We start from the raw sequence: 26,802 nt of genomic DNA on the forward strand, positions 1-26,802 counted from the left end.
GCCAACGATATGGCGGTCACCACCACCACCTATCATCGGATCAGTGGCATTCGAAGGGACAGTCATAAGCATCCAGTGATACATATTCAATTGGGAAATTTTTTTGTACCACAAGACATACATGGTCGGGTGCACAATGTGAATTGGAACTATTTTATTCAGGCTCTGCTTCTTTCGACGTAAAAAAATTTTATGTCCATTTTCCCACTTAAAAATGGGCGTAAAACGAATTTTATGCCCATTTTTCAGTTAAAAAATGTGCCTAAAATTTATTGCATGCACCCATTTTATGTCAACAGAAACAGATCCTGAGTAAATAAGAGAACAGATCATGGAGACCAGACTGAGGGGTTAAAAAGAGGCCAAACAAAACAAGTACAGCCTCAAGGACCAAGAAAATAAATAAATTCCAAACCGGGTGTGTGGTCTTATAGATCGGGCAGGCTAGCTAGTTGGCTCTAGTGTAAACGAGTAGCCATAAATACTCAGTAGGGGGCTGGCCCAGGGAAGAAGAGGGGGAGAATATATAGTTGCCCTTTTTCTTATGTGTATTAATGAATCATCAAAAGAAGAAACTATTAATTAAACTATCTAGCCCAAAAAAAAAAAAAAATTCTTGTCTATTGAGTAAAGAAAATGTGGTTTTCTAGACTAGATTTAGTTCTTAGGACCTTTACATTTGCATTTGTACCTTAGCTTTACAATTCAACAATTTTGCTCAAAGTGGTTATAGATAAAATAATACCAAGACTAATCAAAATGCAAGCTTATTTATAAGGTAGCAAAGAAAACCTCATAAGCTTCCAGTCCTCCAGCAATGAGAGTCGCTTGGAAGTAAGGGTGTCAATTTTGGCTCGGGCTCGGAAGCTCGCTTGAGCTCTGCTCGAAAAAAGCTCGGCTCGAATCCTTAACGAGCCGAGCCCGAGTTAGGCCAGGCTCGGCTCGGCTCGGCTCGTTAAGAATTTAATATATTTAAATATATATTATATATTAATATATACATTAAAAGGGTTGTCCATGGAGTGAAAAGTGGGGGCAAAATATGTCACTTCATTTTTGGAACCCCATTTGTTACTAGGACCCACCCCCATAGTGTAAAAAAAGTAGTCAAATTACACTAGTAGGGCTGTCCAGGGAAGATGAGGGGTGTGAACATAATATAGCCCGAGCTAGGTAAGGCTCGCGAGCCCGAGCCCGAGCCCGAGCCCGAGCCGAGCCTCACTTGTGAGCTTAACGAGCCGAGCCGAGCCTGGCCAAGCTCGGCTCGGCTCGGCTCGTTTACACCCCTACTTGGAAGACTATATATTCCATAGATGTTAAAGTAAAGACAGAATCAAAGTGCAGGTCAGGTTTGTTCTCAAAGATGTGAAACAACCAATTACTCCAAAAGCTTAAGCTATTAGAGTTGGTGTTAATTAATCATTTTTACGTTAACGCTCCCCCTCAAGTGTGACACCTCTTGTTGGGTTGGCCGTACAATTGGCACATGCGGCCCCTCTTGTGGGTTGGCTCTACATGTGGATTCTTTCTATCAAGGAGTTATTGGGTTTTGAACCCAGGACCTGCCGTGAGGCAATTGCTCTAGACCATGTGAAACAACCAATTACTCCAAAAGATTAAGCCATAAGGTGTTATTTAATCATTTATACTTCAACAAAAGACACCAAATATCGGGCCAGTTCAATCGATGTATGTTCAACAACAGCCTGAAAATCCCCAAACCTTCTCAATGATTCATATATCAAAATAGGATTTTAATCATATGATTGATTGTCATGTTCTCTTCATGTTTCTCCAAAGGTTTTCGCCTTCGCCGAATCAAAGCTCCTTACACAAGAAAAGCCCAACATATAACCAAAAGTTTTCATTTCGACTCGGCTATTCACTCCTGTGTTACCAGGCAGGGGGGTATCCCGAAGAGCACTTTGAGTTTTTCGAGACTCCTCCACTATAAGGGATTCTAACGAGGTAGAGGTTCAGGCTAGATTCAATTCACTGAGCTATACCAAATCATCATTGAGGGAGACTCCCTTGGCCCTGTTCATTTAAGATCACGACAACAAATTATGATTCCAAAACCAATCATTGGACTCAAAATTAAATGTTGGTTTTTTGAATCACAATCGATTATCCTAATCTTAAACAAACATGGCCTTAATATCATCATATTGGTGAGACATGGATTCCATGGATATTTGCAGATGGTATAGAGGAGATTCTGGACTTGCCAAAGGGCCACTATATAGAGATTCATCATGTCCGGTGATCGGCTAATTCATGATCTGTATGGTTGCCAGGTTTTTTTTGTTCCCGGGAGTTAAGTGGGAGAAAAAAAATACCCTGGGAGATAGGTGGGAAAAAAAAAGTCTTGGAAGTATCCTGGTAAAATAAAAATCCCATGTTTAGTTATGTGGGGGAAAAAAATACCCTGGGAGATATGGTGGGAAAACAAAAAACCTTTGTTTGGTTGCTTGAACTGTTGGGTAGAAAAAAATTCTTCTCAAGCATATTTTTGGTTCCTGAGTTTATTTTTGTTCCTGGGGTTACTTGGGATAGGATGAAAAGGCAATCATTACAAAAGTGGGATTAAAAAATTCACCCCACAAGTAATCATTACAAAAGTGGGATTAAAATAAACCTAGTGCTAAAAGGCAACCAAACATGGGATGGGACCAAAATTTAACTTACTCCCCCACAAAACTCCCAGGAACAAAAAAATCCCGGCAACCAAACAGAGCATCAGGGATTGGAAGATGGTAAATTTTATTATTTTATCACAGGCCTCCTTGATTGTGTAGGGATTGTTGTCTTCTATCTTCTTTTTTTTCTCTATATTTGCTTTTGCATTTATGCGGTTATTATCGACCTCTTGCCCTTTTTCTTTATTAAATTTTTTGCTAATAGAAAAAGGGAAATGATATCATCAAAACCATATTTTGATATTTTCGCAAACCATCTTGTCTTTAAGTGTTTAAAGAGCTGTCAAAAAGTCATTGCACTTCCCAAAAAGCTCTCACGAGCCAATTAAAGAAGAAAAGACACCTGGATTTGTCCAAATATCAAAATATGGTTGTGCTGATAGCATTTCCCAAAAAAAATTTCAGTCCTTTATAACGACACATTTCCTATTCCTATTTCCACCCATCCAAACTCCGGCGAAGGCGTGGAAGTGGGAGATGAAATGAGCCTTTTCTCAATATTTTCCAAGTATTTTTTTTAAGAGTAATGCTAGGGAAGCGGATTTTACAGCTGGTTAGGAAATCAAACATATCAGTTATTTCCACCACATCACAAGGACTTACAACTCTTCCTTTAGACTTAGGAAATTCACCAAAAAGGCAGTCTCTTTTTGTATCGTTTTCCTTTTATTAACATTTGCCGCATAGAATTATTCCCAGGAATTTTGCTAGGCAATTTCACATAAAGCCATTTTTCGCGGCTGACTTCTGCATCAGCAAGCAGCAACACATACTCACGTTTTAGCCGATTTTGTCTTATTCATTTAATTCATCAGGTGAAATTAGCATGCAAATCCCTTATTCCCAAATCTGAACTTTGTGACAATCATTGGCACCATATAATTTCTCATATACAGGACCATATAAGTCAAACAAGAGATTGAGAGAACCGCTATATACAGGGGAGAAATAAATTCACGATTTTTCTACTTGGGACAGTTTATGACTACTCTTTACACAAGAGGGGCTGTCCCAACTGGTCATAAATACACTAGATGGAGCTCTCCCAAGGAAAAAAAAATGGGGTGAATACATCATTTCCATCTATTCTCCCCCTTTTTTCCCTGACCATCTCCTTGTAGGGCAAAAAGGGTAGTCCTAGGTCCTAACCAAGGTTTTAAATTTTGGCTGAAATCCGAAATTTCAGATTTCGGTCGGGACCGAAACCGAAATAGCCGTAATTTACCAAATTTCGGTGAAATTATTGATAAAATAATAATTTTTATTCATTTGCCCCAAAATTTTGGCTCAAAAAAACGATATTTCGAGTGCCTCTTTCGAATTTCGGCTGAAATTATGGGATTTTGGCTAAAATTTCAGTTTCGGTGAGGACCGAAATTTAAAACCTTGGTCCTACTTCCTAAATACATTAGATGGGGTGGCCCAGGGAAGAAATGGGGGTGAATATATCACTTCCCAAATTCCAATCCCCACACGCACGCACATGAATCATAATAGATGTAAAGTGGGCCCATCTAAAGTTGGCCCCGCAAAAAGGTACGCGAAAGAGATTCTGGCGAAGGAGACTAGTAATTTTAGTAGTCCTCTTATTGGCAAATTCCTTAGTTTCCAATTTTCCACTACTTCGGTACCTGATGTAAAACACGGGGAAAGTCCCAGATTTCTCTCTCTCTCTCCCTCTCTCTGTTGGAGATTCTTCAGTTTGGCGTTGGATTCGCACCCACCGTTTTAGGTATTGCCATACCCTCTGAACCAATATTGCTTTGGGTTCCTTCTCTCTCTTTGATTTTTTTATTTTGTTTTTGCCCTATCTAGAATCATTATTGACGTTCTAATTTTATTAAACTAGGTAGATTTATAAATTGAAGATTATAATTGGTACTGAATTTATCGTTCAAACATGTCAGGGATTGATTTGATTTCACTTAGGCCCTATGCCAACCGATTGTGAGCCCAAAACCAGTTATTGGGCTCAAAATTTTGAGCCCAATAACTGGTTTTGGGCTCACAATCGGTTGGCATAATCTTAAACGAATAGGGCCTTATGAATTCTCCATGCCTATCAAACCACTGTTATGAGATTGAAACGCTGTAATTTTGAATGAGTTTCTTGTCAATCTAAAAAATTATAGAAGGATCGAGTCCTTTTAATGTGACAGTTTTTTTTTTTTTTTTGGGACACTGGGAAAGATAGAGGCTAGTTTGGATGTGTAGTCTAATTGGATTGTGGGTGAAATTTGTGTGTAAATTTGCAATCTAAATATGGTTTGTGTGGACAATCTAATTGGATATTGGCTATAAGGTACCCACAATGCTTACCCCCTCCCCTTTAATAGGTATTTCTCATGTTTTACATTTTGTTTTCTTCAACTACGGGTTCTTCAAGCTTGCCTCTTCTACATGTTTGTCTCTTTCTAAGAGGCAGAACTTGAGTTGGTTTGACAATTAGATAGAATTTGGGGTGGGTTTCTATTCAATATTTTTGTTTGTTCTTTCAGTTTCATCTATAGTGATCTATGAAGACAATAGATTAAATCCATGCGTGAGGTTTTTGTTGGGGTGAAGCCTTGCTGGCTGTGGTTGTCGGTGAGGTGATAGAACAGATGTAAGAAACTAGACCTTTTAGTCTTAATTCTTTTTGTGTGTGTGTGTGTGTGTGTGTGTGAGAGAGAGAGAGAGAGGTAGATCAAACAGATGACGGGGACAAGGTATACCCACCACCCACAAATCGCCAGATCAAATAGGTAAATCAAACAGATGACGGGGACAAGGTGTACCCACCACCCACAAATCGCCAGATCAAATACAGATAGAACACTAAGACTGGGAAACTTGTCCAAAAGTTGCTGCCATGCTGAACAAATGTGGATTGGATCCCCCCCACACGCTTTTTGTCCACTCCAGATCTCGTCAACTCATTGGCTTTGTCATTTGCGGACCTATACATATGCGAAAAGCGTGGACGAATGACCTTGCAACACTCACGAATTTAAAAAATGATGCTTGAGAGCTTCCAAAGACCCGATGCCGATCTGCCCGCCCAAGTTTGGCAAGGTAGATGAGATAGGAATCATCTTAGACCCCACAATAGTGCTCTCGCTTACGCCTCATTAGATTCGTAAATCCCATCTGGACCGGAAAATGAGAGTAGAGTGGACACTCCACATCAGTATAAGTCCATCAATCCTTGTCGGGCACGGTTTGCCTTTTCACTACTGTCAAAGTTGAGTTTAAGCCATCCAGTATGGGGGAGCTTTCAATTAGGGACCACAATAATGCTTTCGCTTACGCCTCATTAGATTTGTAAATCCCCACAAGACTGGAAAATGAGAGTAGAGTGTGACCCTCTGCATCCCTTATAAGCCCATCAATCCCTTTTTGGCCCGGTTTTCCTCTTGCACTACTATCAAATTTGAAGTTAAGCCATCCACTAGGGGGTGGGGCTTCCAATTAGGGCCAGGGTGGTTTTTAACACTGTTTTCCCTAATTATCCACCGCCAATTCCTCAAAATATCAGCTGATGAGTATGATGCCAAAATATCTTCAGTTTTTCCCAAGTCACGAGATCTATCTTGACCTCCAATACAATCCTCCTGAAACATTTTCCTTTCTCTTCAAAGATCCTCCTATTTTTCTCTTGCCAAATAGGCCAAGTGAAAGCGTAGAGTACCCAGCTCCGTAGGGATCAGCTCGTCTTTTCAAAAGGGCTACTAGGACAATATAACATTGTTCTTCTGATGGATCTGTGGAAAACCCAAGAGAAACCGAAACTTCTGATGACAGCCCTCCACAAAGCAGAGGAGAGTGGGGCAAGGAGGAGGACGTGATTCAAGGATTCTTCTTTCGACATGCAAAGGGCACACCGGCTGACAAGCGATACATTGCGCCTCTTGAGATGGTTGCATTCGTTGATCCGCTTGTGAGCCATTGTCCAAGCTAATGGCACCACCCTGGTTTTCTTTTTGGTGGGAGGGTGGGTATGGGGGGAATCACCTTAGAATTTGGACTTAGTGCCATCGCCGCCAACCAACTTGCAGAAAAAAGGAGTGAACAAAAAACATACTAGAAATGTCAGGGACCAAACCCTACCATCATGACAGGACTGGGAACAATACTAAGACTCAAGGAGGGAGAGAAGCTGAGAAATTCTGACTATCTCATGGTTCTTGAGGTCTCTCCTAAGTTTAATGATCCAATCTACTCCCCCCTCGCCCCCCTCCCTTCCTACCGCTCCCTTTTTTCTATCCATATAATCACAAACTCTTGTCCCATGATCGGACGCTAGCTGATAAAGGCCTGACAAAGCGTGGCATAAATGGGAATTTCCCATCCGTCGATCTACCCGGAGCTGAGTACCATCCCCCTACCCTCTAAACGTCTTCACAATGCTCAAAGAATCGTCTGAGACACAAATAGACTTCCATGCTCCCTCCCCTACCCACTAACCGTCTTCACAAGGCTCAAAGAATCATCTGGAGATGCAAATAGACTTCCATGCTCCTGAACCTTTTACCTATACAAGGGTCCCTACACTCCCAATCCCTCCAACTTGGCCCCTATTTGTCACCGATGATGTTAAGCCATAGTGCCTCCTCCTCACCGTACTGCCGGATCCATTTCCCTAAAAGGGATATATTCCTCATCTTGATCTGACCTATGCAGACCCCTCCTTGGGGTTTCATTCTTTAATCTTATTAGATAGAACAACAAATGATGCAGCCATTGATAACAATCTAGCTAGGGCTTTGAAAAGTGAGTTACACTAAGTGGAACAGATAAAAGCAAAAAAATACCCTCTACTAAGCTTTAAACAGAAGCATTTTGTTGTCATAGGGGTTTGCTTGGTTGCCTTGGTGCCTAGGCACTTAGATGGGGATAGAAACCTTACAACAAGGGGCCGCAAGTACTACTCCTAGAACGGTAATGACATCTTCTCCCCCAAGAAAAAGAAGGGGGGGGTGGGGGGGGTCTCAAAATAGTGAAGGGTGTAAGATCAACCACAATACACAAGTATCCACACATCGGATTGGCAGATGGTTGAGCTGTAATAGAGTCCAGTCGATAGCCAGAAAACTAGAGGCGAGTATGAGAACCGGAGTCTGAAACAAGTGCGGAAGACGAAAAATGGTTGATTCCAAAAATCTTAGTTTGGTGCTGCACTGGTCTGATGCAGTAACAATCTGAAAGCAGGATACCTGTGAAAAAAAAAACCTGATCCATTGTCTTATCCCAATCTGTCTGCAATTTTCTGAAATAGAGGAGTTGGATGTTGAACCTTTTTTTTTTTCTCTTTTATGTTGAACCTTATTTTATTATCCAACAATCTTCTAAGCTGGGATATTTACACTTCCATGTCAGGTTTGAAGAGTTATTCTCATAAATTCTTCTCTTTCTGCATGAGCTATTTTCTATTTTGGGACTCCACTTCCAAATTCTCAATAGCTGTGATTTTGTTAATGTTCTGTAACCAATAATCCCCAGTTCTTTCTCACCTATGTGATGTAAATGGGGACATGATTCGGTATTAGACACGATACATCAGGCAGGAAACAGTGTGAGAATAATACCGTATTTTTATTATTAAAAAATGTATGCAAGTGCAATTAAATTGTAAAAAAAAGGTATTATTAGGCTATTTTCTTATCCCATTATCTGACTTGCTCTTGTCTAAAAATGAAGTGGATTATATAATCACTCAACACCACTGATTAGTTATGTTCTTTTCTTAATGTGCTTGGCGATTTTGGGTATATTTCCATATTTTTGTACCACGGCTGTTGAGCTATTTCATACTGTAGTTTGAATGCATTTCTCTACATTTGTTGCCTCTGGACTGAATATGGTATCCACATTTTGACTCGCTTCGAACTGGTTTTGTTATTTTTTTGAAAGATGACATATTTTATTGATATTAAAATAACAATAGGGACCAGGAGTCCCTTCCTGTATTACAGAATATGAACAAGAACTGGACCGGGCATACCCAGAACCCGTAACAAAGCATCCAAACAAGCAATTACAGTTACGTGTCTTCTCCTTCCCTTCTTCCTATCAGTGACAACCTATCTTTTAAGACTCCAAGTACGACCTTCTGCCACTTGGAACCTCTTTTTTAACACAGGTCCTATTAAATCTGATCACATAACAAGAACCCAGATTTTGAAGCTCTAAACTAATCACCACACCCTAGGAGATAAAATAGCAAATCAAGAGTATCCTGATTAAGTCTAGTTTAAGCGAAACACATAGTCTCTCAAGCCAAAACTTGTCGAATTGCAGTTCCTTTGTATATAGACCAATTACATTCTCTTTGCTATGTAACCATGACTCTCTTCCTTCAATAATAAAAAACTATGACCATTCTCCCCAAAGCTCTCCCAGACTTACACATCTAACAACCTTCCGGCAAAATTTGAAGAACTCTTGTCAACCATCTATGCCATGGCACCTGAGGCAGTCTCCCCTAAATGACGAAATTTCTGAATTTCTGGATTTACACCAAGTTACTATGTAAAAGCACAGAAAGACCTACTTTGGGAAGGGAGGTCATTACTTGTCAAGGATCCCCTCCCCAGCCTTCTTCTCAGCCTCTTTCTCTCTTTCTTTCTTTTTCTTCTAAATCTCTTGCCGCCATAGCCAAGAACATTTCTTTAGTCGACCCCAAATCCTCCTCATATCCGATCCCAAAGACGTCCCCCATTAATAACAAGTCATCAAACTCCTCCGAGAATGACCCTTGATCCCCAGATTTTCCTGAATTATCTACCACCATTTTGCCCTTACCATTAGTATCCACAAAAGGCACCAAGCGCTCCCCAATTAGCTGACTTACTTCCAACCACAGTGAATCACGGGAGACAATAGGCTCAGCAACCGGGCCGGCCTGCAATTGCTTCAGGTCCCTGATTACAGCTCTCTTTTCTTCCTCCCAGCGACGTCTATGGGTGCGCCTTTCCTTCTCTAAGATTTTACTAAAGATGGGGAGTTCAAGAAAGGGGACATGCAATTCCTTATCATTTGTCTTCTCAGATGAACTATGGCGATTACCCTCACTGCTTCTGGAGTCAGTCCTCAGCTGAGCCCATCGCTTTTTTAGCGGGCTCGGAGAAACCTCACATGGAGTGCGGAGTTCCTTCCTCGTCAGTTTCTCATTATAATTCAGGTCTTTCAGGAGGTCTAAGTCTCCAGCTTCGAATGTAAAGTCGTGAACATTCCGTTTGTTACTAGTCTGGTTCACTTCCTCCCTTGACATAGGTGGATCTGGAAATTTATCAAAATCTTGAAGAAAATGTTGCAAAGCGGATATGAGTTTTCTCTTCCTATAATCCTCTTTCCTAAAGATGCCACTGAGTCTTCTTTTAAAAATAGAAAGTCCACCTCTAGTAGCTAGCAACTGTGCCTCTGGTTTAGAACCTCTTACGTAGACGCTTCTCCTTGATGTTTTTACTCTCCTTATAGAATCTGCTTTTTATTTTTATAGCTTTTTTTCTCTTTTGCCGACTTCAGTGTACAACTGTCAGCAAGGTCTTTTCGAAGAGCCTTCCCATTCTCGCCACGTGCTGCTACATTTAATGTTTTCTGCACCGCTCCTTTTCCAGGCTCCCATGCACAACAACATTTCTGCTATCTGTTGAAGCAGGTGAGGGGCTAGGCAATTCAAAATTCAAAAATGGGCCATCCAACGGCTCCCTGCCACCGTCAATACCCTCGGGATTAACATCTGCCACCTTTTCCGGTAGGGCAACCATTGCCGGCGATGCCCTGTCGGATGCCTGCATACCGGGACTCTAAAAAAAAACCGAGTTAACTTTACTGCTTGATTCCCCCACTATCAACAACGCCTAGCTGTTAATACTATCCTTGGAAATCACCTTAACTTCCACCGAATAAATACTGGAATCTATCCGTAGATTAATAAAAGAAGGGATAGATTTCCAAAGGGGTGTCATGACCAGGGCCGAGGCAAAAGCCATGTAGTGATCATGGTTGCCATAAAGTAGGGTCTGGATCACCTGACCCAAATGTTGACCAAGGGTCTCCACGGTTGACGTGGACCATGCATGAAGGGGGATATCATAGAATCTGATCTTTGTAGTTCTAGTGTCTGTGTTATATGTAGGAAACCAAGGCTGAAGAGAAAATAGGTATCCACCCAGAGCATCTTCTCCAAGCCTGAGGATAGAGGTGGCCTGGGATTCCGATTCATAGCAAAATAGGATGTCGAGGCAAAAACCATTGCCTCCGACGCCTTGTCGGATGCCTGCATATCGGGACCCTAAAAAAACCGAGTTAACTTTACTGCTTGATTCCCCCACTACCGACAACGCGGAAAAGTTGTGTATTAATCCTGGGAATGTTAATGGCACATAGAAAGATATCTATGTATATGAATATATCAACCATTTCTTTATTTTCCGATCGCCTGGATCGGACAAAAGAAACATCTTGTTCGAGAAAGAGTTGGATCCTTCATGATTGATTGTCCCCAACAATCTGTTGAAGATGTAGATGTAAAGAAGTTGACTGTTAATATTATCCTTGGAAATCACCTTAACTCCCACCGAATAAATACTGGGATCTATCCTTAGATTAATAAAAGAAGGGATAGATTTCCAAAGGGGTGTCATGACCAGGGCCGAGGCAAAAGCCATGCAGTGATCATGGCTGCCATAAAGTTGGGTCTGGATCACCTGATCCAAATGTTGACCAAGGGTCTCCACAGTTGATGTGGACCATGCATGAAGGGGGATATCATAGAATCTGATCTTTATAGTTCTAGCACCCGAAACCAAGGCTGAAAAGAAGATATGTATCCACCCAGAGCTTCTCCTCCACGCCTGAGGATAGAAGTGGCTTGGGATTCCGATTCAAAGCAAAATAGGATGTCCACTGAGTTGATGGAAAAAGGTTTTTGCAGATCGGGGAGACCCCAACATCGACTCGCCCACGCCCAAGCATCATCCAAAAGCCATGATCTGGACTTCAAACTCCCAATGAGGCAACTCTTGAGGTTTTTTTTCCTTTCCTTCACCAGGCTAACTGGGATATCGAGTGTCGGGTGGTCATCGTGAACAAAAACCTGAGGGGGACCCTCTTTAGGCCTCCAAACCATGGATGGAGCCAGCTTATTCTTAGGTTCTGAGCATTTCCTACAGACATTGCGTGAGCCAAAGTTTTTATAGTGGCACTTCAAGCTCATCCAATCGCTGCCATTCGAAGGCACACTTCGATTGAACTCAGAGGCTCTGCGACTAGGGACTTTTCTGGCCCCAAATTCCAATCTTCTCACTCTAGTATCCCTGTCCTCAATGCTCCCCAAAGATCCAGAGTGGGATCTTGGGGGAGCCCATTGGGATCTGACCAGATTGTCCCCTTGCCCAAACAAGCTTAAAGACCGTCGGCAACAAATATTGAAAACCCCCAGGGATTCAAACACTTCCAAGGCATGATAACCGGACTCTATAAAATTTTAAAAATGCCCCGCTAAACGGTCAAGATTAAGACCGCAATGGCAAATGAGAGTATCCGGCAGGAGACCAGGGTCAGGAGCCACCAGACAAAGAATCGGGCGGCCACTGAAGAAATCCCTAATGGTCATCTCTCAGGATCACATGCAAGTGTCCCCTTTCATTTGCTGCAGAGATTATGTTCCATGAATTGGTTCTGTTATTGTATGCATAGTTTTAAATTTTGGCCAAAATCCGAAATTTCTGCCATGGCAGAAACGAAATACATCATGAATCGGATTTTTACAGGATTTGCCGAAATTTCGCCGAAATCCCGAAATTGGTTGAAATTTCGTCTTCAACATTATTTACAAAATTTCCACCAAAATTTAAAGATTTACCTATGAAGCACGGGTACTCTCCGGAGGCCCACGCACCCATATTGGTGATGTTATTGTTATTTGTTTGTTCTCTAATTAATTTGTTTGAATTCTTTAACAAAATATTTAATTTTTTAATTTTTATAATATATAATAAAATATAAAAATATATTATATTCAGCGTACCCCCAACGTACTCGTATCTTTTTTTTTTTTTAAATCACGTATCCACGTACCTGTATCGTGTCGTTCCCGCACCCCGTAGCCGTATCCGTTCTTCATTGATTTCTGCTGAACTTGCCGAAGTTTCCTCCAAAATTTTTGAGTCTTTGACATTTCCACAGAAGTTAAAAAAAAAAAAACTGAATATATTAACCTAATTTTACATGATTTCAGCCGAAATTTCCACAGAAACCGAAATATTTCAATTTCGGTGGTGGCCAAAACCGACACGGAAACTGAAATTTAAAACCTTGATTGTATGCTTTTGTATGATTAGGTAATGAAGGGCTTGCCTGAGAGGGCTGTGGCTTCAAAATCTCCTGCAGGAAATTCAACTGATTCCACAAATAGTGATCCAGCATCTGTTTGTTCGGACCCACAAACGAGCCATACTAAGTCTCCAAAGGGTTCCTTATGGTCAAGTTTCTTTGCATCTACTTTCTCTATCTTTGAAGCATACTCTGAGTCATCTAATGGTGAAAGAAAAGCTTGTAATACTAGAACATATGGGTGGACAACGGCTGTGAGGAGAGCTGTAACTAGTGGCTCAATGAGGAGACTTCAGGAGCATCTGTTAGGGCCGAGCAAGACTGGTGTTTCTAGCTCAACTAGTGAAATATGGCTTCTGGGTGTATGTTATAAGGTTTCACCAGAGGAGTCATTCAGTGATGTAATTCTTGGAGATGGGTTGGTTGCATTCTTCCAGGATTTCTCATCAAGAATTAGGATGACATACCGGAAAGGTTAGTTGTATGTGAAGGTTTATTATTCAGTTGATTTTATCCTCCAACTTAATCCCTACAAAAAATGACAAAGATGAATTGATTGATTCGGCTCATACAGGTTTTGAACCTATTGGCGATTCAAAGTTCACCAGTGATGTCAACTGGGGTTGCATGCTGAGAAGCAGTCAGATGCTTGTTGCCCAGGTATGGTGCTTCTTAAGCATAGTTTTAAATTTCGGACGAAATCCGAAATATTGGCCGAGATATTCGGTTTCAGTTTGGACTGAAACCGAAAGTACATTGAATCGGTTTTTTAGAGTTTACAAGATTTCCACTGAAATCTTCAGATTTCCATAGAAATTGGTGAAACTTCCGAAATGTTTAAAAATACCGATTTTTTTTAAAATACTGACATTTAAAACCTTGTTCTTAAGTTCATATGCATCCCTAAATAGTATTAAGCAGCGGATCTTTGTATTTCAAGGTCATTTAGTTATAAAATTTGCGCATTTAGTGCTTAATGCTTATATTAAATTCCTTTTTTCTTACTAGTTATATACTGCTGGTTGTATGCTTTCAGGCATTACTTTTTCATCGTTTAGGAAGATCTTGGAGAAAGCCCTTGCAGAAGGTGAGATGGATGGTATACATGAGGACATCACAGTCTCATTAATAGTTTATTTCAGATCAGTAAAAATTAAAACCTGGCTTGTCATTGATATATAAAGGATGATAAGGTTCTTTAATTTTAATTGTAGTGTTGGGTTGCTCATGATGGTTACTGTTGATTATGCAGCCATTTGATCAGGAGTATATTGAGATTCTGCAGCTTTTTGGTGACTCAGAGGAATCTGCTTTCTCTATACACAGTCTCCTTCAAGCTGGGAAGGATTATGGCCTGGCTGCTGGTTCTTGGGTGGGCCCATATGCCACGTGTCGCTCATGGGAAACTCTTGCACGTGCCATGAGAGAACAGACCAACCTTGAAAAACAAAAAAATGCCTTGCCGATGGTTGTATATGTTGTTTCTGGCGATGAAGATGGGGAACGAGGTGGTGCACCAGTTCTCTGTATTGAAGATGCCGCTAGGCTCTGTTCCAATTTTTGCAAGGGTCAGGGTGCTTGGGCTCCTATTCTCCTATTAGTCCCTTTGGTTCTTGGACTTGACAAACTTAATGTGAGGTAATGTTCTGAATGGTGCTGTGACATCTGCAAGGTTTGAAATTTCAGTTTCGGTATCGGAGACCAAAGCCGAAATTTTGGATGTGGCCGAAACCGAAATTCTAGCCGAAATTCGGTAAAAAAAAAGCAAATTTCTTTAAAATCCGAAATCTATGCTGAAATTTCATTTTCGGAAAAAGTAAAAAATGATAAATATGGTAGAAAATTCTGAAATTTCGGCTGAAATCTGGGCCAACACAGAAATCTGTACTTTCGGTGTCGGCCCTGGCCGAAATTTAAAGCTATGTCTATCTGAAGTTTGTTCTGTCTCTAATCTCTTGTGGGCTTCCCATTTTCCTGAGTGTTTTATGAAGCAGTGGGTTTATAACTTAACTTTTGCATTATATACAATGCCAGTTAATTTTTAAACATGATACTTTCTTTACTTGTTGGTAAGTCGGTTCGAAATGTGAATCCTGGCATCCTTCCTCACTAGGGATTGCTTTTTACCACTCACTGCTGAGGACATTTGCAATTCTTTGATAGTTTGGCTGATTTTGTTTCGTTGTTTGTATTTAAACTCTGTTCTTTTAACCGGATAAAACCCTCTTCCCACACCATCCAAAACAAAAATATCCTTTCCCCCACGAAAACACATGGTTCCCAACCACTTCAAATACATGGCATAGTTTTCAGTACATTTTGGCCTTTAGGAAGTCATTAATATCTGTCTTGACTATGTAATGGTTTTAGTTGCCATGGTTCAGTCTAAAAGCACTTTTTTTTTTTGATGTGGAATGTGTACATATAAGCTAATTTCTATAGGAAAACTTCTTGTGCATTTATTCTGTTCGTCTCGGCAAGTTCTTTGCATCTGCTTGTCTTTATTCTATGGGAAGTGGGGACTTGGATTTCTCGTTGTAAGTTGACTCACATGGCATGCGCTTGTTGTGTGTCATGTGGTGCTTAATCCCCTTTTCACATTTTTATTGCTTTTGTCAGTTTTTTCTTTGAGTCTATTCTTTGAGTTTTTTCGATGAGATTCGGTCATCCTTTTGTACATTTGTATAGGATCCTAAAATCATTATACATTATGAAGGTCATGGGATGGAAAATAGAATCTTATCAGCTCGAAATTGTTGAAACTGAAGCTAACCTAATCTAAACGAGCCGAGGCAATACAAATGGCATCTCGAGTCAGTGAGGTAAGCCACCACAAAATCTTTTGAAGTGTATATTTTTCTCTTGCATTCAAACAATTGCTTAATCTGCTGGAACCCCCTCCCCCCTCTCTCGTTTTCTCAACCATTGGCTTTCTTCATCAGAGGCATCCACTATAGGATACTGTCATACCTTTTTTGGATTTTTGGCACTCATGGATTGAGAAAGAATCGTACGGTTGTTTCCAGTGATTTGTTGGAATTTTGTCTGTTGGAATTCATACTTTCCTTTAAGTATGATATTTCTTATTTTAGACGTACAAACACTCGCTAACTATATTTTATGTATATTTTTTTCAAGTTTTTTGCGTTAGTTTATACTGCCATAAGTTTGAAATTTCTGGGACTTAATGGGGTGAAAATTTCTTTTACTGATTGTAAATACCTATGTCTCCTTAATTGTGTTTGTACTTGCTTCTCTTTTCTTTACATAATCCCATTTCCAACGTAAAATGAAAAACGAAAATCTATTTCAGATTACACCTTGTATGAAAAATTGGATGGTTTAACTTGAATCCTACAGTTTTGGGTTTTGACTTCGATCAGAATTTCTTCCCTCATGAGTGTTAAACCTGGAACACATAAATGTTGCTATCTGCTTTCAATTCTTTCTTATATTCTCACCCATATGATTTAAATCTATTAATAGGCGGAGCATGGTACTTAACTTTGGAAGTTTTGTTACAATTTAGTGCCCCAAATGTTCACTTAGTTGAGATCTTACAGGTATATCCCACTGCTATGGGCAACATTCAGCTTCCCTCAGAGCCTTGGCATCTTGGGTGGGAAACCTGGGGCCTCAACTTATATTGTTGGTGTGCAAGACGGCAACGCCTTCTATTTGGATCCCCATGAAGTTCAACTGGTATTATATAATTATGAATCTTTTATTGTCTCTGTCTAGCAATTCATATGTACTGTTACGCCTTTTACTTGTTTGATGCCTTATTTGTTTCAAAGCAAGCTATTGCAATAAGACTTTCTTTCTTTAAGATTAAAGCCCGGCCTCACAGTAGTTAATGGTTTAACTCTGTTATTTTTTCTGTCTAGCCATTCATATGTCCATTCACATGTACTGTTATGTCATTTACTCATTTGATGCCTTGTATGTTTCAAAGCAAGCTATTGCAATGAGAATTCCTATATTTAGAATAATGATGCAGGACTACCACCACAACAAACTTTCTTTAAGATTAAAGTTCGGCCTCACAATAAAGAGAAGAGTGAATGGTTCATACTGTAGAATAACTCAACTCAACTCTACTCAACAAAGCCTTTGTCCCAAACTAGTTGGAGTCGGCTAAATGAATCCTTTAGAAAAAATTCATGAAGAAGGTAAAAGGAATCTACTGGGCTCTAATCCTAGTTCTAGTTGGGTTCTTTTACGTTTATCATTTTCTTCCATTCTATCCTATCCAAGGTCATGTTCTCTGTTATGTTCCTAGCTATCAAGTCTTTCCTCATTGTTTCTACCAAAGTTGTTTTCGGTCTGCCCCTACCCCTTTTTACTCCATCAATTTGGCACGAGTCGCCTCTTCTCACCGGAGCATCCAAAGGCCTACGTTGGATATGTCCAAACCAATTTAAGTGGTGCTCTCTCATCTTCTCAATTGGAGCCACCACCACCTTTTTACGAATGTCTTCATTTTTAATTCTATCTAGTCTTGTGTGGCCGCACATCTATCTAAGCATTCGCATCTCCGCTACACTCATCTTATGCACATGCTGCTTTTTGGTGGCCCAACATTATGAGCCGTACAGCATGGCTGGCCTCACAGCTGTCTTATAAAACTTTCCCTTCAACTTGGTAGGGATTTTACGGTCGCGCAGAACTCCTGAGGCAAGCTTCCACTTCAACCAACCTGCTCTTATTCTATGGTTAACATCCTCTTCAATCTCTCATTCCTTGTATAGAATTGAACCAAGATAGCGAAAGATACCCCTCTTAGGTACCTCCTGTCCAGTCATATTTACTACATCCTCGTCCCGCCTCCTTACATTACTAAAGTTGCATTCCATATATTCTGTCTTAGTCCAACTCAGTCTAAAACCTTTAGATTCCAAAGTAGTTTCTCCATAACTCTAATTTAGTTATGTCATCTGCAAATAACATACACCATGGCACCTCATCCTGGATACCCTCTGTAAGCTCATCCATAACTAGCATAAAAAGATAAGGGCTTAGAGCCGATCCTTGGTGCAATCATATTGTAATTGGAAACTCACTAGACATTCCATCCATGGTTCTGACACTAGTTACTACTCCATCGTACATATCCTTAATCACATCAACATATTTAGTAGGCACTTTTTTTCTTTCAAGGACCCACCACATAACACTCCTGGGAACCCTACCATACGCTTTCTCTAAATCAATGAAAACCATATGAAGGTTCATACTGTAGAATACTCAGATTAAATTTCCTACAGTTCTGAAATTCCAAGGTATATAGGAATAAGAGAATAAGTCAAAGATATAATTTTGGGTAAAGGTATAAAGGTTAAGGTCGAAACAAAGGGGATGGGGACCATCCTAGGGCCCCTATTCAAATTTTTATGTGTCATTCGGGTGTCTTTTAAGTCCCTTAAGTTATAGGAGGGGTACCACCGTCTCTTCCCACCTATATCACTTCTGTTTAAAATGAGGCCTACAAGTGTATTACGAAAATCACAAGTAACAACTAACAAGGGCACTCAAGTCATTAATCTTATTAATTTACTTAAGTTTTAACTAACAACTAGGGCCCACATGACGTAATGTGACATTATGACATTATGCCATTTAAGTAATTTCTATGATCTACATTGCAATATAATGGAGTTTGTATTTGTGGGACTTGAAGTGGGTTAGTTTATTTAGATGTCTTGGTTGGTTTGTGTCTTAGTAGGTTTAGGAAGTCTATTTTAAGAAGGAAAGCTCAGGGAATGAGTCTTAAGTTCATAGGTTTCCAGTTTCCTTGATAGGATAGAAATTGAGGGTTACAACTTGATTTGGGTGAGTTTTAGGAGTCCTAATTCTACCGTAATGTTGAATTTTGTGGGAAGCACTTTGCCTGTGGCCTTACTTCTCATGTTGGAAGATGAATACTATTTTTTTTTACTTTGAGTTGATGTGATGCCTTCTTGGCTTAGGTTTTGATGCCTTGGATCCTATTTTGTGATGCCTAGTAGACCCCTTATGTGATGCCTAGTAGACCCCTTATGTGATGTGAGGTTATTTTCTATCCCTAAACATTTTTCTTTATTTCTTCTTCTCTCCTCAATTATTCTTCATTTTTCTTTATTTCCTAGCCAATCATCACCTTAATGGCTTAATCAATTAACCTGATTCAACCTTAAATCCTTTGCCCACACCCTTATCCATATCCTTTACAACCCAAATTAACACACGATCTCTTTCCTTGTAGACTATGAACCACCAAACCACTCAAGAACCAATCTTATATTAATCTTCCCCCCTATAGAACTAATCTTTATCCTTTCTTTATATTCTTATTCTTTATTACATCATTAACTTTCTTGAACCTTTTGCCATTCAAAAAAGAAAAAAAAACTTTCTTGAACCTTTTTTAAACCTTTTCAGGAATTCAGAAAACTTTTCAAAAATACAACGAACTAACCTTTACCATTGATCAACCCGTCCTGCGTCAATCGGTATCAGATCTACATATCCAATGATCTTTTCCTATCCGTGCTACATTAATTTGGTATCAGAGGCTAAACCTGGCTTCGGCATGTTGCAGTAGGATTTCTATGGAGAGGATGGCGTCTGTTCAAAGGAAGAAAACTTTGTTTTTCAATAAGATATTTGGGCCACGCCCTAATCTACAATGGGACCAATAAATGAATGGTTTAGACCATGCAAATCGATGGTTTAGATCATCCAAATCCGTGATTTAGATCATGCAAACAAACATCAATATTGTAAAATATAATTTTTATAAGCAGTAGAACGGAATAACTTATGAGTAATGAAATTTTACTCTAAAGAGTAAGTTTTGGGTTCAGATGCTATACTTCTTTGAGGTGGGTATGTATCTGAGAAGAAACAACTTGTGAGAATGTGGAAAGTTTGGGGGTTATATTCTCATTCATTGTCATCATAAGTGAAGGACTCAAAATTAATAAAACAGTAAGGAACGATTAAGATATACATGTAGACTAAATAGAGAGATACAAAAAGTACTACCGTGTTAATAAACCAAAAAAGAAAGAGAAAAGTCTCACAACAGGCCTCCCTGAATTCAATCCGACCCGTTCTAGAAATGCAACCAATCAAGCTGTGTTCATCTTTTTGAGGAATGCAACCCATGTTATTCTTTTACTTATAGAATATGATCCCATGGATCTTTAGCCATTCAAATCCATGAAAATAAATGGTAAACAAAGAGAAAACATATACCTGCATCCATTATCTGCTCCTCACTTTTCCTTGGTTTGATTGGAGGACTTTCTTTTGTTTTCCAAGCTTCAAGAATGTCCAAGAAAGCTACCCAAGGCCTTCTTTCCCCTTTACTGACAATCAACTGATGGAAAACCTCTCCTTATGCGTGATTTCACTCTAATTTTAAGTTTTCAATACTGAGTACAGGAAGAGGGACCTTGGGCCATATTTATACACCACGTGGAAAGCTTCTATCAAGGTCTCTCACTATCTAAAATTGGCTCTTAATCTTAGAAGTTGGTTAAGCCTACAATAACTGGCAATGTCATGTTGCCATTCTCAACACTTGCCAAACTTTGCCAAAGGCTCACACTCAGGGACCTATAATGGAAACATTCTAACAACCTAACCCTTTCCACCTCTTCTTCAATTCAAACACCTCATTCAAAATGACAGGCCTCCCTGAATTCCCAGCAAAATAAACATTCGCTAGTCCTACTCTTGTAATCTCTGCAATCTCCCTTTGCTTAAATTCCATCTACCATTAAATCTATCACCTTTTCTCCCTAAAACTCCTGAAACATGAATCTAAGATCCCTTCATGTGAATCTCAAAAGGAAGAAGAGGGCTGCTGATCTTGATCATGCCTTTGTTCATGTTAAAGTATAAAAGATAAATAACGCCTTTCTCCAATAGCTTAAGCTTTTGGAGAAGTTGGTAAGTTAACATGGTATCAGAGCCAAAGGTTTCGAGTTCAAACCTCTTGGATAGCAAAAATCCACATGCGATGGTCGGCCCAAAGTGGGACCACATGTGCCACGTGTTTGCCAAGTAGGCCACACGTGCGGGGGAGTGTTAAAGTATAAAAGATAAATAACGCCTTTCTCCAACAGCTTAAGCTTTTGGAGAAGTTGGTTAGTTAACAGTTAACATAGATATATTCATAAATCAATGCAGTTTAAACTTAAAGCTCTTGAGATTTTCACATATGGGTCTCTTCAAACCGTTTATTTTTAAACCAGTCTTGAGATCCCTTGAGGGTAATATGATCTTCGTGTTTTCTGCATGTCTGAGCTTCTCCGCCTTCTAGGGTTAGCTCCTTGCTCTGTTATATGCTGGTAGATCTTTCTGCATCTGGAAATCAAAGGAAACTGAAAAAAAAAAGAGTGAAGAAAAAGAAAGGAGTTCTCTTCAAAAAAGAAAAACGAAAAAGAAAGGAGTTTGGAGGAGAAGAGACAGAGGAATAAGTTTCAGTTTTGAAGGGTTTTGAAGAGAAGGTTTTTAAGGAGGCTAGGGTTTGCAGATCTGTGAAATGAGGGGGATTTGTGGGTGTATTTCTTTTGTATCTACAAGGAGCAACACACTGATTAAAAATTCAGCAAACAGGGGAGATAAAAGACCATAGGCAAACAATAAGTCTAGTGGGGACAACATTGTATAGATTCAACCGTATGATTGTGACCCATAGTCGTATATGCACTATATCACAAGTATAATTAAATCCATTAATACAAGTAGGTACGAGATTTTCATACTCAAAATACAGTAGCATAGAAGAACAAGATTCGGTATTGATAGTAATTTTAAGTTATTATTTTGTAATGATGAGGAACCTTGACTTAAAAGTTTATGTAATTTGGATATGAGACTTTTTCCTATAAAAATCCTCTAAGATGTGATCTTTGGCCACATAGATCTGCTATAATCCAAGCTTGTTTTTTGTCACAACAGTCCCCTTTTCTAACCACAATCATAACATTCTTTCAAGCTTGTTTTTTATCACAATAGTCCCATTTTGGCAGCAGTTAATTTTCTGCTTCTAACAGTCCTATTTTTCTAAATTTAATACTAGGAACAGCAAGACATTCAGGAATAAGCAACTGGTTTCTAAAGAAGAAAGCTAAGTTCTGAACATCAAGAAGTGTAGAACGGCAAGCAAATGGCTAGGGGACTGTGAATCAAATAGAAACATACATGTTTTGGGTCGTTTTCCTTGGTCTTACTAAGTCTAGTCCCGTATGGAAAATTGTTGGTGGGTTCTTGGGCTCAACAAAGATTGAGGAGGGAGAGGAGACATGAGGTGAGAGAAATAAAAGAGGGAGGGAAAGAAGAAAGTCGGGATAAGAAGGTCTGATCTCGAGTTTGTAGTTGCGTTCCGTCCCGACTTTGCATCCCGTCTCCGCCGGGCGCCGGCTATGAAAGGGTATGCTACGTCTCCCGAAATAGGGTAGCGGAAGCCACTTACGGCAATTTTTCTAACATTAGACTATTGGAACAAGCATTCATTTTGGTTAGCAGCTAAATGAATGTTTTACCCCCTATTTCCTCACTAGAACAAATGCTTTATTATTTCTGACGTGGAAAACATTAATGTCCCACGTGTAGGGGTTTTTCCCAACTTTTCTATGGATCCCTTTTCCGTCGTTCAGTAGCGAAAAAGGGTCATTTTCGCTCGACGGGAACCCTTGAGGACCGACCTCTTCCGCTCTCTCTCACTCTAGAAAACCGCATACGACCATATGCTCTCGTAGCAGATTGAAGGAGATGGGGTCTGTAATAAAATAGAAAATGGCGATGTTGAGAGGTAGGCAAAATTGAAGGAGATGAATGGGGTGAGGCGATTTTGAGAGGGATAAATGGTAGGTTCTTTATGAGGGAGAGAGAAGGGAAAGTTGTGTTTGCGTTTGGAAGACAGTAGGCGATGAATCCGGAAATCTGGTTTTTTCAGCGTCCAAGCCAGTGATCCTGGTCTTTTCTCCCCTCCTAAATCAGATGTGTAAAGTTCATCATCAAAATCTGAATCACATCTCGAGGATCAAGGATCAAAGAAGAAAGGGATTAAGGAATGTTAATGCAGTTTTATTGGGCATTTTTCTGCGAAAGAACAAATGACGATAAGCCAGAGTCGATAAAAAAGAGCGGTCAAAGGAAGAAGAATATCTGGAAGAAGAAGAATCACAGAAGAAGACAAAGAAGGATGTAAAGGGTATTTTCTATTTTGTTTTAAGGAGGCAAGATATGATTGTCTTTTAGATCTATTTTTAATTATTTTCTTTTAGGTTTCTTTTTTGCCATGTCATTTCTCGGGGTTTTCGAGATGAGGATGACAACTGCACAGACCCCGAAGGTAGGAGGGTAGGAGACAGGGACGGAACCAGGAATTTGCTCCACGGGGGGCAAAGAATGGTGTTATAGCATGTTGGAGCCCACCATTTTAGACTTCAAATTTTTATAGGTGGGCCCACCATCTCCCCACTATCCCATGCAAAAGGTGGAGCCCAAAATTTAAACCTCATATTTTGATATAATAGGGCCCAATATTTACACCTCATGTTATGATGGACAGAGTCTACTAATTTTACACGCATGCACAGCATAGCCCAAGAAAAAAAAGATCCCTTTCTGCTATGAAAATCCAAATAATTCTCCAAATTTTATATGTTACCCAGACATAGTTGTCCAATATTTTTCAAAAAGTACTGAGTCCACTTCATAGGATGATCCAAACCATTCGTTTGTTGGGCCACAACATAAATGGGCTGCAACGAATAAATAATCTCCATAAGATGATCCTATGAAGCAATCACATTGTAGATCAGAGCTTTAGTATCATCCTATGGAGACGATTCAAGGAGTGCAGCCTATTACATTGTGGCCTAACAAATAAACTATTTGATTCATCCTATGAAGTGGGCCACAGTGCCACACAATAGTTTTTTGAAAAACATTGGACTTCACTCGCAGACAACATATAAAATTTCATTAATTACCTATCTCATAGTTTTTTGAAAAACATTGGACTTCACTCGCAGACAACATATAAAATTTCATTAATTACCTATCTCAGTTATGAGTTTTGTGTTGGGATGTATGGTCCACCATTTAACAAAAAGGACTGTACAGCCCACTTCATGGAATGATCCAAAACCGTTCATTTGTTGGGCCCAACCATAGATAGGTTGTGCCCCAAAACTCATTTCCATATGATGATCCTTACCCGCTAATCTGTAGAGGTTGTCCCTTTTAGATCGGAGGGTTAGGATCATCCTAGAAAATGATTTATAGGGCACAAACTATTTACATTGTGGCCAAACAAATGAACGATTTGGATCATCCCTAGAAATTAGGTACAGTCCTTTTTGAAAAACACATACCGTCACACACAATATAAAATCTCAATTATTTCTGCTTTTGGCCCTCAAATTTCTAAGATATTTTGTTGTTAAAAGACAGAGACAGGTAAGAAAAAATTGATGTAATATAGGTGCTTACGGAAAAAAGTGCTTAATAAAACTCACTTCACGGACAAGAATCCTGGGATTTACCAAAAAAGGCTTTTTCCCAATTTTTAGGGGGGGCAATTGCCCCCCCCGGACCCCCCTTGGCTCCGTCCCTGGTAGGAGAGGAAGAGGGGAAAACAGGGCAGCAGTGTAACAACCCGGATTTTCAGAGAAACCCGAATCGCTACCAAAGACAGAAACTAAATGCAACTCCTAGGAAAAATGTTAAATAATTTGTTTTTTCTTTGATAAATTACAAATAAATTCAAGTAATATCGATCTAAATCAAACTTGGAGAGTTTAGCAAGAGTAAACTGACGTCACTAATATAAATGAAAAGAGTTTAGACACTCCAATGACTCTGCACACTCTTTTTACTCTCCCCATTTATTTGTCGTTTATTGTAGCAAAACCTGTGAGGGATTTTTAGGTATTAGTTCAAAGAACTATGTAGATTCATTTGGCACCTAAACAAATATAATTAAGCAACTTTTGAATTTAAAAGCATACAACTCAATAGTGAACATGTAATAACATTTATTTCCAATTGAAACGTGAAACATTAATAAAGGAACATGTCATAATATCCATCAACGTGAGTGAGTCAGCTGATCTCATAAAACATACAACATTTTACATTTGAGAGGCTTATGTTTATTATTAATTTAACGCTTGAGACGACTCCCCCAAGGCAATCCAGCTCCTCATATCTTGTTACCTTGCCTTCATTACGTTTCACTATCCTCGTCTACAAGTAGTGGACATGGAGGACTTTTTACGACATGCTTAATGGCCACTCCGCCTCTTGACATCATGGTCTAAGAGGATGCATTTACCGCCAAGGGGGTGCGCTAAAACCCAAGGCCGATGCGGAATTTCATTATTCCTGGACGACTCATACCTTCGCCCAATCCACCAATCGTAATTCCCAATGCCTTTAGTTCCATTATTTATTACCAGTTTTTCTCGTAAATCAACCATTTCCAATATCTTAAACATATCCATTAACAAATTTTCTTGCTCCCAAAATATTTTGCTTTAACAAAGAATTATAGTCTTCCATCATTTGTAAGCATTAGCATGTCATTATTTGTGGACATGGCATGCTACTAACATGACAAAATAAGAAAATAAAAAGCATATCATTCAGAAGCAATTATTCCCACAAGTAATTATCATGAACCACTAAGAATCTTTATTGTATACAATTAAATCAATCATTGTCCAAGAGTATGTTTAGAGTACTGTCACCTACATTGAATTTAAACCTGAGTTATGAGAATGTCTACAATTTCTCTAAGTCAGAAGAGAATGAGAATAACCTGAAAAATATAAAGAATCACATATGTCAAGTTTTCCAAAGTCTCTAAGTCTCCCTTTTAGGGTAAGTTATACAAGTCTTTTGTGTTTTAGTGTTCTCTTGCTCTAAACTACCTCTCTACTAAACTTGTAAATCCACTCTCTCTCTCACACACACACACACACATATATATACTAAATTCATAATTTTTTAATGCAAATATACTTATTGTTTAATTTTTCTCTAAATTTATAATATGCGAAAAACATATCTTTTTAACTTATCTACTTCATTATAAATTTTTAGATTTAAAATATATGTGAAAATTACCATTTTTAATCTATTTATTAATTATTTTATTTTTTCAAGATTTATTAAACATCTAAAAATTCAGTTTTTACTATATATTATTTGTTGTTTTATTTTCAGAATTTATTAAATATCTGAAAATATAGTTTTGGATTATTAAATATTAGAGAATACAATTTTGAATATATTTTATTTAACTGTTTTTTTTTTTTGGATTATTTAAATCCAAAAATTCAGTTTTAATAAATATGTATTTACTGGATTATTTAAATCTGAAAATACAGTTTTAAGTAATATATATATATATTAACTGTTTTTTTCTGGATTTATCAAATCCGAAAATACTAATTTTTAATATATCTTTCAACATTGAATTTTCTAAGGTTATATAAATTTGAAAATCATGTTTTAATAGATAAGTTTCAAGTGTTGGCTTTTTGCCTTTAATTAATAATACGAAATCATTATTTTTGCTACAAATAAATTGATAAATTTTTAGGGATAAAAATAAATACAAAAATCATGATTTTGGATTTATTTAATTACGAAAATCATGTTTATGTGTCCTAGATTTAACAAAAATCATGTAGATTATTCATAACTTGTCAAAAATATGGATTGAAACCCTAAATATTTTGTCAAATGCACTTTAGAAAGAAAAAGAAACGATTAGAGT

The 26,802-nt window shown here is 38.9% G+C and overlaps 1 protein-coding gene across 2 annotated transcripts in view; it reads left to right on the forward strand.

Moving 5' to 3' along the window:
* The first annotated feature begins 4,289 nt into the window (after positions 1 to 4,289).
* Positions 4,290 to 26,802, forward strand: part of LOC143854846 (cysteine protease ATG4-like) — a 31,407-nt gene continuing 8,894 nt past the window's right edge. Inside the window, exons 1-6 of one of the 2 annotated variants that reach the window (XM_077364952.1) lie at positions 4,290 to 4,431; positions 13,025 to 13,490; positions 13,591 to 13,676; positions 14,053 to 14,103; positions 14,269 to 14,654; positions 16,580 to 16,718. In XM_077364952.1, coding sequence (XP_077221067.1) covers positions 13,028 to 13,490; positions 13,591 to 13,676; positions 14,053 to 14,103; positions 14,269 to 14,654; positions 16,580 to 16,718 — 1,125 coding nt within the window. In that variant the 5' untranslated portion in view covers positions 4,290 to 4,431; positions 13,025 to 13,027. The remainder of the gene's footprint in view (positions 4,432 to 13,024; positions 13,491 to 13,590; positions 13,677 to 14,052; positions 14,104 to 14,268; positions 14,655 to 16,579; positions 16,719 to 26,802) is intronic. The other variant, XM_077364953.1, reaches the window with a different exon arrangement.

This window comes from Tasmannia lanceolata, unplaced genomic scaffold (assembly GCF_043159265.1).
Source record: "Tasmannia lanceolata isolate RefF3 unplaced genomic scaffold, GAP_Taslan_0.1 ptg000020l, whole genome shotgun sequence".
NCBI lineage: Eukaryota > Viridiplantae > Streptophyta > Magnoliopsida > Canellales > Winteraceae > Tasmannia > Tasmannia lanceolata.